Here is a 13,912-nt window from a genome sequence, read left to right on the forward strand (position 1 = left end):
ACAGACACACAAATGAGTGCATGTAAAACTGGTGAAATCTGAGTAAAGTTGATGGACTGTATCAAAGTTAATTTCCTGGTTGTGATATAGTATAGTTTTGCAAGATGTTACCAGTGAGGAAAAGAGGAGAAGGGCATAGGGTTCTCTCTGAATTTTTCCTCACTGCATCTACACATACAGGCAAAGCCCAGCCTGAGCCATTCTCCTGAAGGGCCGACCCATATCAGAGCTGAGAGAAAGAACAGCCCTTTGGCCACCCATTCATATAAGACTAAACTGAGCCCAGCAAAACCATCTGCCTCAGAGAGCACTAGGGAATAATAAGAAATTAAAAGCCTTCAGTGCCTTCCATGAGCTGCCCCTCCAGCTCAACACCCCAGGCTGCCCCTCACAGTCCCGCTAGTTCTCCAAGCCCACATCAGGGCCTGCCTAGCCACTCACCATCCTGATTGTTGTCTCTTCTAAAACCTGCAAAAGTTATCACCTATGCACAATTACGAGTTTATTTATAAAGTCTTACATATTTTTCATATTTGTCTCTTTAAGTGTTCCATAAGTTCTTTAAGGGCATATATCACCCCTAATAATTCTTTAGTAACATCTGCTCTCCCCTAGTACAAAGTTGAATGGGCATTTAATGGGTGTTCCTGAACTATTGAAAAAAATTTTCAGATGCCCTTTGTGTGCACCCATTCATTCAACAATTAATGTCAGGCACTGTGCTAGGTCCTGGGAATTCAGAGATAAGTAAAATACTGCTTGCAAGGGTCTTACAAGCTATGTGACCTTATATAAATTACTCATCTTCTCTGAGTATTCAATGAGGATTAACAGGACTATTGTGAGGATTAAATTAAATAATCCTTATTTAGGATTATCTGCTTAGGCCAGACCCTACTTGATGAACCTTTAATGAATGCTAATAATGAATATTAACCTAACAATCCTTCATCTCTTTGTGTGTGAGGTGGGGGTGGGGCTCCCCATAGGGTTAAGAGCTAAATTAGAGAATTATTGGATGAGAAGGTTTTCAGTGAGAAGTGAAAAGGCCTGGATAAATCAAAGAGGAGACACTAAATCCTCTAAGAGGTAAAATTTCCCTGGAAGTATAAATGTCAAAAAGAACAGGGTCGGAGGGAGAGAGATGGGCAAGGGAGAAGAACTATAGGGCAGCATTGTGCTCTGAGGGACCTCTCGGGGGATGCAGGAAGCTGGAGTCTGCCCCCTATGGAGGCTGGGCACGCAGCAGGCGAGGGCCCGGGCGAGGGCAAGGCAGACGTGGTGCCCAGGGCGCCACACTGAAGGCGGACCCATTCTCAGGCTTGCCAACAGCCCAGAGAGAAGCCTCCTTATATTTTGTCCCCCCCGTGGCTCCCTTGCTTGCCCCACCCTACTCCCAGCCCTGCAGCAGGTGCTCAGTGAAAACCTGCTCTGATCGGCAGAACTGTTAAGTTCTGCCAGCGCAGCACACATACCAGTCACAGTCTACACCCCAGCTCCTACCGAGCACCCACGCCCTCCAGGACCACTCCTTGGACAGACCCTTCAGTCCCCATGAGCCCCATGTCATGGGGTGGTGCCTGTTTCTCAGGGCAAACAGAAGGCTTGGTCCCCCGGGTTCAGGGCGGGTCGGTTCAGCGAGGAGAGCCTTCACATACAGCACAAAGTCAGGCTGTACTTTTCCTTGACCCAGTTTCATATCCTTAAGTCTCAGGCCTGCACCAGCTACATGCAGGCAGCCTAGATCTGTACCCTTGAGGCACAGGAGAGAGGAAGGTGGAGAGAAGAGTTAGTTCTCTCTGTGCAGGTAGGATGAAAAGGCACAGCAGCAGCTCCTGTGCACTGCGCAGTCACAGAGAAGCCACAGGACAGGGCGGGCAGAGTGCGTGGAGAACAGACAGCATGGGCGTTATGAATTCAGAGCAGGTAAAGAACACTGTGGGCTAAGAAGAAGGAGAAGCAGGATTTGGATTAGCAGAAAGATGGCCAGGAAGGCACGGCAGATGGGGACACAGTGTGGGTAAAGGCACAGAGTCAGGGCAGATGTGATGTGTGTAAAAGACCCCTGGCTGACAGGAGAGAGGCTCACCTTTAGGAGTGGGACTTCAGGAACAGACTGATCATAGGGGTGAGACTTGTTTGGGGAGGGGGGAATGGAGAAGGCATGGACTTCCCTTTCTAGTTAAATGGCAGACTGAAACACCCTCTGTGGCAGGTGCCCCTTCAGCAATGAAGGGTTCCTTCCCCACCTGCTGGGGGTACCAAGGGCTGCCAGCTCTCAGCTCTTAGTGCCCTGTAGGAATTGCTGCATGTGAGCAGAACTACCTTGGCAAAGATTATGCCTTCCTCTGGATGCACCCCACATGTGATGATTGTCAATACAGAGATATTAAGGCCTGGCTTCCCCTCCCCTGAGGAAGCCTAAACCTCAGGGCTCCCTATGGTGTTGGCTAAGGCCTTCCCTGGGACTGCACTGCAGCTCAATTTCTCCTTCTGCCCAATCTTACTTCCTCTGCTCTCTTCTTGAGGTGCTGATTCCAAGAACATTTCTCCTTTTTTTGATATTATTTTATTGAAGTATAGTTGATATATAATATTATGTTTGTTTCAAGTATACAACATAGTGATTCAACAGTTATATACATTATAACTAGTGTAGTTACTATCCAGAGATGTTACAGAACTATTGACTGTATTCTGTATGCTGTCCTTTCATCCTTGTGACTAATTTATATTACAATTGAGATTTTGTGCCTCTTTATCCCCTTCTCCTACTTCAACCCCTTCCCCATGGTAACCACCAGTCACCTCTCAGTGTCCATGAGTCTACTGCTATTTTGTTCATCTTGTTTTGTTTTGTTTTTAGATTCCATGTGTAAGTGAAATCATATGGTATTTGTCTTTCTCTACCTGGCTTATTTTGCCTAGCATAATATCCTCCAAGTTCATCCATGTTGTCACAAATGTCAGGATTTCTTTCCTTTTGTGGCTGAATAATATTCCATAGCATATATGCACCACATCTTCTTATCCAATCATCTATTTTTTTATTCAGAAAAATTTATTATCAACTGTCTGTGTAGTTTGCTTGCTCTTTTTAAGCTGATTAAAAAAAACTCCCAGACCAGAGCAATTCACCAGCACCATCCCTAAGTTACAAATCTGTCCTTCATCACAGAGCAACAATATACTTCAGATCAACTCAAGAAAATAACTTTAAGTGTTCACAGAAGGAGTACCCACATCCATTTGTCATGCATTCAAGTGCCTCACAGCCCCCTTTTCAATTGTCTAACTCCTAAACCAGTTTCTTTTTATACTCTGAAAATGAGGAATTACTCAAGTGAGAGATGCTTTTAGAGCATTGCCGAAAATATTTTAAGATAGATGTATCCCAGATACCTGTTCTAAATGTGAAAAAATATATTAGCACATAGAGAAAACATCTGTAGATATTTTCTATTATGTTCTAATGAGTTTTTGTTTCTTCCTTTTTGATAGTATCTTCAATTTCTTCTAAGATTTCTCCTTTGTAGTCATTTGGTTCTATTACATTTAACTTCTTTGATACTCCAGTGGCAAACCTTTCTCTTGCACCCAAGCAAATGAAGTTTTCACACTGGGGTGATGGGGCGCACTCTCATAGTTTTTCATCTGATGACTTCGACAGGCTATTTCTTTTCCTTCTTGAGTGTAAACATGAACTTCTATGAGGACATATGTTCCACTTTTAACCCCTTCTTGCCTCCCTGACAAGTTTCACTTGCTTTGCCTTGGGAATTACCAAAGTCAAGCTTAAAATTCTGCAGGCAGGCCACACAGCTGAATATAGCCAGGGTTGTGGAGGTGAATTCGCTCCATCAGCAGGCTACTGCCATAAGCAAAGTACAAAAAACTCTTCTCCTCCTGGTCCCGTTGGTCCTCAGAGCCCAAGTTCACCCTGTCCTACCAGATGTCTGCAGAGCCCCAGGGTTGGAAGAAGGGGAGTCAGCAGAGGATGACCACTGACCTCAGTCCAATGGCTGCCACAGCAGCGCCTCTGAGTTAGGGGAAAAAGCTATCCATTCATTTAGTGATGGACACATAGGGTACTTGCATATCTTGGCTATTATAAATAATGCAGCAATAAACATAGAGATGCATATCCAAGAACACTTCTTAATAAATATCCTGCACTAACCTCTGGCTCAGTCTCTTTCTAGGGAATCCAATCCACAACATCTCCCACTACAAAACACTAAAATAACTATTAAAATATGTGTAAATGGATTAATAATCTGGCAAGAAAAGAAGTAGTAAATGAGTTCTAAAGCCAGAAGCTGCCTTCGGGGCGTCAGCCAACCCCCATGATTCATGCTTCCCTTGTAATGGCCATCGTGCCTACCCAACATGGAAGGTCTCATTGGAAACCTCCTCCTAAAGCCAGGAAAACATGAACAATCCAAAAGGCCAGATGGAGAAAAAGCAGAATACATAAAAAACACAAAGTATGATAACAGACATAAATCCTTAAGTCACTGGTAATCACAAAAAAATATAAGTACACTAAACTTTAAGGGAAAAGATACTGTCAGACTAGATATAAAAATTGTAACTATATGCTGGCTACATAGACATGGGATGAAAGACATACAAATCTTGGGAATAAAAGAAACAGTTGGAGCAAGCAAACACTAACCAAATGAAAGCAGTCTTGCTAAATTAATATTAGACAAAATAGACTTTAAGACTCCAAGGATTACTAGAAATAAAGTCATATAATAGAGGATTCAGTTCAGTAGAAGATGCTCTATCTAAACTAGTATGAACCTGATAATATCACTTCAATATATGTAAGGTAAGAGTTAACAAGGAGGAACTGGTGACTCTACTGTCACAGAGGAATATTCCAATACACATCTTTTAGAAATGGATAGGTCAAACAGACCAAAAAAAAAAAAATCCATAAGGACACAGAAGATTGAAGAATGCAAAACCATTTGATTGAACAGACATGTAAGAACAGCAACCCTAATAATGAGAGAATCATATTTTTTCAAGTACACACGTAATAACTTTATATGAAAATAAACCACACAGTAGACCTCAAAGAAAATCAAATTCCAAGGAGTCAGCATCATAAATACCACATCCTTTTACCACAATGCATTTGAGTTAAAAATTCAGAAAAGATACATGGAAAAAGAAAGTATTTAGATATTTAAAAACATTTCTAAATATGAATGAAAAAACAAATCGTGATAGAAATTGGAAAATAATTGTAATTGAAGATAATGAAAATACTTTAAGCTGTATGATCTTGAACAAATTATTTAACATCCCTGGGCCTCAGTTTCCTCATCTATAAAAAAATGAGAATAGTAATACTATCTATTACTTGTTGTTAGAATTTGGTATGTTAATATGTAAATCACCTAGACTAGTACCTGGCACATAGCAAATGCAATATGATTCTGAGCTGTTATCATCATCACCATCATTCCCAAACTTGAAGGACGTAACTAGAGAAGTATTTGGAGGAAATCTTACAACCTTAAAAGTTTACATTAGAAAATAATAAAGACTGAAATTTAAAGATATAAATATCCAATTTAATAAGTTAGAAAAAGAATACTAGACTAAAACCAAAACATAAAAATCTATGTAATAGAAAGCAAAAATACAAGAGAAAAATCCACACAGCCAAAAGCTGATCATTTAACAAAGATCACTTTAAAAAATAGAAAAAAAAAACAAATAAATAATGTTAGGAATGAAAAAATGAAAAAGCTATAGATGTAACAGATATAGTAGAGAATATTATGAACTGTGTGCCAATAAATTTTAAATTTTTTGAAAATTTTCTAGAAAAATATAATAGAAATACCATTTGACCCAGGAATTCCACTCCTAGGAATTTACCCAAAGGAAACAATATCTCAGATTCAAAAAGACATATGCACCACTATGTTTATTGTGGCACTATTTACAATAGCCAAGATATGGAAGCAACCTAAGTGTCCATCAGTAGATGAATAGATAAAGAAGAGGTGGTACATATACATAATGGAATACTATTCAGCCACAAAAAGAAAAGAAATGCTACCATTTTCAACAACATGGATGGAGCTAGAGGGTATTATGCTCAGTGAAATAAGTCAGGTGGAAGAAAGACAAGTACTAAATGACTTCACTAATTTGTGGAGTATAAAAACAAAGCAAAACTGAATGAACAAAATAGCAGCAGACTCACAGATGCCAAGAAGGGACTGGCAGTTACAAAAGGGGAGGGAGAAGGGGATTAAGGGGCACTATAATTAGCACTCACAATATAGGTAGGTCATGGGAAGGCAGGACAGCACAGAGAAGACAAATAATGACTCTATAGCATGTTACTACGCTAATAGACAATGACTGCAATGTCGAGGGGGGGAGTCGATGAGACTTGATAATATGGATGAATGTTGACCACAATGTTGTTCATGTGAAACCATCATAAGATTGTTTCAATGATACTTTAATTTTTTTTAAAAAGGAGGGAAATGTTGATAAAAAAAAAAGATTGAAGGAGAAAAACTACTATCATTCAATAGATGTAGAAAAAGCTTCTGATAAAATTAATATCCAAACACAATAAAAACAAAATGGAACTTCTTAGCACACTCTACAAGGGAATCTTCTTTATCTATTAGAGGATCTCTATTTTAAATTAGCAGATATACTCAATGGTGACACTTTACCATCATTCCCTTTAAAATCATATTTAATCACACCCTATACAAAAATCAACTCAAATGAGTCAAAGACCTCAACATAAAATCTAAAACAATAAAACTCTTAGGAGAAAACATAGGAGTAACCTTTGTGACTGTGGACATAGGCAATGGTGTCTCAGATATGACAACTAAAATGCAAGCAACAAATAACAAAAATAGATGAATTGGAGTTCATAAAATAAAAAACTTTCATGCTTCAAAGGGCATGACAAAGAAAGCAAAAAGACAACCCCTCAAGAAAAGTAATGTTTCACAAATCATATACCTGATAAGGGACTTACATTTGGAATTTATAAAGAACTCTTACAACTCATTTTTAAAAAGACAAGTCATTCAATGTAAAAATGGGGAAAGGATCTGAAATAGACATTTTTACAGAGAAGATATAACAAGTGACCAATAAGCACAGGAAAGTATGTTCCACATCATTAGTCATCAGGGAAATGTAAAACCAAGCCTGCAATGAAATACCACTTCACAACCACTAGGATGGCTATGATAAAAAATGTAGATAATAATGCGTGTTTTCAAGAACGTGGAGAAATTGAAATCCTCATGCACTGCTGGAGTAAAAAATAATGATATAACCACTTTGGAACACAGTCTGGTAAGTCCTTATATGGTGAAACGCAGAGTTACCATCGGACCCAGCAACTCCACTTGCAGTTGTATATCCAAGAGACATGAGAATGCATGTCCACACAAAAACTTGTACACAAATGCTCACAGCAAGATTATTCATGGTAGTAAAAACAAGGAAAGAACCCAATTTCCATCAGTGGAGGAATGGATAAACCAATGTTGTATATCATAATTAGAATATCCATCAATAAAAATAAATGAAATACTGATATGTGCTACAATATGGATGAACATTGAAAACATCATGCTTAGTGAAAGGTGTCAGTCACACTGAACCACATATCATATAATTTCATTTATAGAAATGTCCAGAACAAACTTATAGAGACAGAAAATACATTAGTGTGTGTGTGCATCCCTGGGAGGAATGGGAGTACTGAGGAGTGACAGCTGACAGGTAGAGGATTTCCTTCTCCAGGTAATGAGAACGTTCTAAAACTAACTGTGGTCATGGATGCACAATGGGTGCGAGCATACCAAAAGCCATTTAATTGTATGCTTTACATGGGTGACTTTAAAATATACATAACATAAAATTTACCATTTTAACCATTTTTAAGCGTGCCATCCAGTGGCATTAAGTATATCCACATTGCTGTGCAAGCATCACCACCTTCCATCTCCAGAACGTTTTTTAATCTTCCCAAACTGAAACTCTGTACCCACTGAACACTAACTCCCTGTTTCCCCTCCCCAAGCCCTCCCTGAGCCCCTGGCAACCAGCATTCTACTTTCTGTCTGTTTGAATATGACGACTCTATCATAAAAGTGGAACCATACAATATCTGTCATTTTGCGCCTGGCTTATTTTACTTAGCATGATGTCTTCACGATTCACCCATGTTGGAGCATGTATCAGATTTTCCTTTCTTTTTAAGGTTAAATTTATTTTTTAAGGGAAGTAGAATAGAGAATATTGAACTGCATGCCTTGTAATAGGCCAAATACTGTTTCACAAGATGTTTGTTTCAGATGGATGTGTATGTGAGTGTGTTCTAGATCCCTGGTCATAACAAATTTCTTACTGTGGATAACAATTATGAAAGTCAGAAAAACACTGATTTTGATGGTTGGTGTCCACAAAATCTCCATCACTAACCTGGCTCTTCTTCACCCACAGTTCTCGAGCTCATTTCCACAGAGTATTGGGTAGTTTCATGTGGACCTCCTTGTAGTGTCTGAATGGATCCAGACTCAAATGTGTTACCCTCTTTCCTTCCCACATGTTCCCTACTTAGTTCCAGAATCTGGCTCTGCCTGCTTCACGCTGCCCCCACCTGCACAGCAGTAATACTTGAGTGACAAAGAATTACTCAGCTCTCCTCTGCACATTTCTATCCTTGTTCAAGCTGGGTTTCATCTCCCTCCCTTCCACCTCCTCCTATCAGCCATTCCCCTTTCTTCAAGACCCCCTTCAAATGCCTCCATATACCTTGAAGCCATCCTGATTCTCTGTGGCTCCCTCCTTATCCTTGGGGCCCCTTGCCCACACCTCCAGTGTGTATGTAGGCATTAGGTGCTTTTCTGTCTTCCCAATAGACCGGGAGCAACCTGGGGACCCTAGACTGTGTCCCTCTTGCACACCATTGTCCTCAGCACTGAGTGTGGCGTTCAGTGTATAGCAAATATTCATTAAATCTCTGTTCCATAAGGAACAGGCATGGGGAAGCCAAGAACATTAAGGGCAAACTTCACAGCTTGTTTCTTGCCTTTCCCTCCTAATCCACATAGTGCGCGCTTTCTCCTGTGGAGACAAGGAGCCCACTAAGCCGTCTGCCCCGCCCCACCATCTCCCCTCCTGACCACCAGGGGTGTTTGCAAGAGGGGTCCCCAGAGTTCTGACTGCTCCTAATGGGCACTCGTGGAAGCACCCACTGAACAGCACAGGGAGAGGCCAGGGGCCCAAAGAAAGAGCACACATTGACTCACATCCTCCACTTCCTTCTGGTGTAAACTGTCCCTAAATCTCACTGGAAATAACCTGCCATCTTTGTGCCCATGAGCTGTGTCTGAGGTGGCAAACAGTGGAGGCTTTGCTGGATATTTCAACCTAGCTCAGCACAGAAGCAAAGAATGACAGCCTTCAGGAATCCCCCAGTCCCAAGTGGATCTGCCTGCACCCTGCTCTCCTCACTTCAGATCAGGCTGTGACAATAGCCTGCCAGCCTCTCCCTTCACTAACCATTCCTTACAAGGCCCAGATAACCTTCCTTCCTAGAGGCTTTTATCTTGTCAGTACCCTACTCAAAGACCGCATGCGGCTCCCTATGCCAGATGAACCAAGTTCAAACTGTCCTTCCCAATCCACAAAGCATTTCACGGGAGCTATTGATCCAATGTTACATCTGTCCTCATTCCTGACATTCCCCCTTGTACCAGTTGGATCCATTTCTTCACAGTGTCTTTTCCAATTATTACACACACACACACACACACACACACATATGCACACTACTTTCAATCATTTCTCCATTATCCAATATTTATTGAGAACTTACTATGTGACAGGTACCATCTTTGATGCTCCGGCTGCAGCCAGGAACAAAACAGTGAATCCCTGCCTTAGGGCGCTTTCAGTCCAGCCCAGGGTTTCTGCCCTTCAGCACTACTGACTCTTTGGGCTGGACAGTCCTTTCTCGTGAAAGGTAAACTGCACTGTAGCATCTTCAGCCACACCCCTGGCCTCATCCCCAATGCGAAAACCAAAACTGTCTCAGGACATCACCTAAGGGCAACACTGTCCTGTAATAATGAGAACTAGAGGTCTAGCAGGGGAAGCATGTCAGAAATCACCTGGGGAGCTTGTTAGAAAAGCAGGTAGTGGATCCCACCCCCGAGAGTCTGGAATCTGCATTTTAGTCACCCTGAAGGTGAAACTGAAACTGGTGGCCCCAGGACCAGCTATGATATGTGTAGGAAACAAGATAGGTGAACAGGTGCTAGGGGTGCACCCATGTGGCAGCTACAACCTGGGTCAGGGTCGGGGAGGCCTCCCTGAAGAACTGACCAGGATTAAGCCACATGCTGGCAGCATGGACTGGGTAAGGCATGGGAGCGAGAGAGGAGGTGGGGCCACATTTCTGCACCTTTTCTCCTGTCCTCTTCAGTTCTGGATGTGCCCTTCCCCTTCACCTATCGAAATCTTATGCTTCCTTCAAGGGCTCACTCATGGTCCATCTCCTCCAAGCAGTCTTCCCTAACTACTCTATCCTAACTAGTCCAGACCATTGGTGTCTCCTACTTCAGACAATTTAACACTTACTGCCTATCTCATCTGCGGTCATTTTGTTTCTCCAAATAGATTCCAAGCTCCAATACCAGGACCATATCATCTACTTTACAGACCCCCAAAATACCCTTCCAGGATCAAGTATATACAAGCTTTCCTTGCTTCACTGGATTAACCCAAGTCCCTTAAGTGAGGCCTGCAAGGTAGCATCTGCGATTTAGGGGTTCAGGGTCTCTGTGTGAAGGAGGATGGGAAGCAACTGGTATGCCTGCTGAAATCAGGGTAGCTAGCCCATCTACCCAAGACCAGGGAGCAAGCAGTTAGCCGTCCAGCTGGCATTTGCCATGGGCACTGATATGTTCCTGCTGTCAACAAGGCAGCAGGGATCCAGTCGGGCCCAGCAGATCCAGGTAGGGGCCAGCAGGGGACAGGAACCCAGAGCTACCCTGCTGAAGTGCAAATGCAGCAGGTGGAGGCTGGCAGGGCTGCAGGAGGCCATCTGAGGCCCAGCTGTCCTTGTACAGGGTCATCGTGGGGGGTGCGGCAGTAACCAGAAGAGGAGGCAGGCCTCATGGGCTCCCAGACACTGAAAATGTCCTTTAAAGTCACCAGCACCATGCAGAGCTCATCAGCTGCTTTCAACCAGGGAAGAACATTGTCTGGGAAGGTCAGGAGCAATATCTGGCTAGAAGCAAATGTCCCAGACAAGGGGCCTCAGTCCCCAGCTCTGGGCATGGATGAGGAAGTGGTCTAACTGCTTGGCTTTCCTCCTGTGAGCCCCAGACCCAGCTGCAACGTTTACCCTCCACCCCCATGTGTAGCCCAGACTGGAGGCACAAATGACTGATGTGGAACCTAAAAGATGAAAAGAACAACTGTTTTATTATTTGTAAGTTTAGAAAAGAGCACGTTTTGATTTCTGTCAGCCTGGGGGGAGGGGTAGTGAGCCTGGGGAGACAGAGGCAACCAAGGAAAAGCCTCCAGCAGCAAGGAGAGGGGGGCCCTTTCCAAACGAAGCTTTGACATGTGTCTCCTAGGGCAGCGCTCTCCCAGCCCTGAAACCAGGCAGAGTAAACGGAAGCGATCCCCCTCAGCCAGCAAGAGTGGGCAGAAGGAAACAGCTGGCATTTCGGTTCCACACACACAGGGGCTGAGCCTGTGCACCACCTCCTACTACTCTTTCCCTTAACGGAGTTTGCCCGTGGACAGGGTGAGGTGGGAGAGAGCCCGCTGAGGGGCGGGTTAACTTCTGCTGCAGCTCTGACCTTCTGCGTAAGGATGAGAAAAATCCATCTGTTTCAGAAGGGATCATGTTGGGAGTTTCACAGATCCAGTGGTTTACTGGTTTATATGAATTCACAATCCCTGTAGCATCGTCCTTGTCCACTATCACCCCCACCTAACCTGAGGCTCCTGGGACATAAATATGTTTTATTCCTCCCAAGCGCCCCCCCCAAAAGTTCAGTATTTCAGAGGTAATGCTACCCGGTTTTGAGCCTACTACTCCCACCCACTCCCCTCTCAGGATGGTCATGGCACTGTATTTTGGACACCCATCTGACCCCAGTGGCTGCTGAGGCATTCAAATGGATTCCTGGACCATTCAGCTTGGTCGCTCGGAATTCCAACTTGCCCCCCTTTTTTCACAACAGAGCAAACTTGCCGTGCCCCTCGGGCCCATGCTGGGCAGGCAGTCTCCTCCGGCTGAGAGGAGAGATGCGCTTCGGAGCTCGGAGACCCAAATTTGACGCGGCAGTGCACGTGGCTAACTGCAGACCCCACCGTCACTCGCCCCGCGGAACGCGGGGCCGACGCCGCGGCCGCCTCCTGGGGGCTGCCCCCGCCGGCTCCGCGCGCCCCGACCTAAGCCCAGACTTTTCTTACCTCTTGATGTAGTTTCTGCCATACAAGATCTGTTGCAGCAAGGTCACCAAAGCAAAGGCGCAGATGAAGATGAAGAGCAAAGTTCGGTTCCCCAACAAATCCCGGTTCGCCGAGGGGTCTGCGTAGCGCATCCTGGCGGCCGCTCGCGCACGGCGGGGCGCGGCGGGCGCCGGGCGCCGGGGTGCCCCCGCAATCACGCGCGGGGCTCTGCGACCCCGGGTAGCGCGCGGCTGAGCAGGCTCCTCTCCGCGCTGTCAGGCGGGTGGGGGACTTCGCGGGACAAAGTTTCCCGCTGGCGAGGCGAGCATAGGGGGCATCCGGGCGTCGCCAGCCCCAGGGCGGCAGACAAGGCAGGGCTGGCCGAAGAGAGCTCGGCCGAGGCTCCGGGCCTTCCCTCCGGATGCTCTTCCCGCCGGGTGCCCGGGCCCGGCAGCCGCAGATGTCCCTGAAGAGGGGCGACGCCAGGTGACCCGAGCCCGGGGGGGCCCCTCCCGCCGAGGTGACGACCGATGGGGAGGAGGGGCCCGGGAACCGTCCGCCGGTCGCCCACGAGCGCCGCGCAGCGCCCCCTTCGGTCGGGCCCCGGAGCGTGGTCGCTCTGCGCGGCGCTTTGCCCCGGCGGGCCACGTCCCATCACCCGGCCCGCAGCGACGGAGCGCGCAGGTTGGCCTTCAGTTCTGCAGATGGGAGGTGAGGGACAAAGCACCCGGACAGTCTGACAAATGACAGGAGGGCGGAGGAGAGGGGGAGGGATGGAGCGGAGAACGCCGGGTTTGAATCTTGGAACTGAAAAAGGGGGCGGTAGGAAGGAGAAGCCGCGGCTGCGGAGCTGGGTTTGCTGGCGGGGAGCATTGGCAGGCGGTGCTCAGGGCACTGAGTCGCCACGGTGGCCGCGCGTCCTCGCGCTCTCTGGGAGATTTCCCTGGAGAAAGCGGAGCAAGGTCAGCCGGGCAGCCCTTCAAGGACGGCGCGCGCAGCTCCGGCACGCAGATGGCCTGCGGGGCTGCCCGCCCGCGCCCCGGCGCCCAACTCCTGCAGGGAGGACATTCAGGGGCTCCACGTCCCGGCCACAGACCTTCTCCTCCCCAACTGCAGCTCGCGGCTGTTCGTCAAAGACCTTGTTGTCACCGAGACACTGGGACCTTGTCTCATCCTTGGAACCGCTCGTAAATCTTAGGTCCGGCACCACGGTCCCCAAAATCTTTAAGTCCCTACATCTGGAAAGGTTTGTGCTTCACAGTGCACTTCAGGGGAAATAAACACAGTAACGCCAAAGTCAAGCCTTTTCAGAAATCTTAACCCCTAAATGTTCTCTTTCCTCTCCTGCCCCACCCAAACGCCAAGCGACCTCCCCATCCTCCTGACACACAGTCTCCGCGCTCCCGGGAGTCACGTGCCCGCG

General features: G+C 45.8%; 1 protein-coding gene and 1 pseudogene across 3 annotated transcripts in view; both read right to left on the minus strand.

Annotated features, from left to right (window-relative positions):
• Positions 1 to 13,157, minus strand: part of ST8SIA5 (ST8 alpha-N-acetyl-neuraminide alpha-2,8-sialyltransferase 5) — a 78,292-nt gene extending 65,135 nt beyond the window's left edge. The window contains exon 1 of one of the 3 annotated variants that reach the window (XM_036918671.2): positions 12,511 to 13,157. In XM_036918671.2, coding sequence (XP_036774566.1) covers positions 12,511 to 12,641 — 131 coding nt within the window. In that variant the 5' untranslated portion in view covers positions 12,642 to 13,157. The remainder of the gene's footprint in view (positions 1 to 12,510) is intronic. The other 2 variants (XM_036918670.2, XM_036918674.2) reach the window with 2 other exon arrangements.
• LOC118928895 (gamma-glutamylcyclotransferase-like) lies at positions 2,988 to 11,156 on the minus strand (annotated as a pseudogene).
• Positions 13,158 to 13,912: the final 755 nt, after the last annotated feature.

Source organism: Manis pentadactyla, chromosome 6 (genome assembly GCF_030020395.1).
Source record: "Manis pentadactyla isolate mManPen7 chromosome 6, mManPen7.hap1, whole genome shotgun sequence".
NCBI lineage: Eukaryota > Metazoa > Chordata > Mammalia > Pholidota > Manidae > Manis > Manis pentadactyla.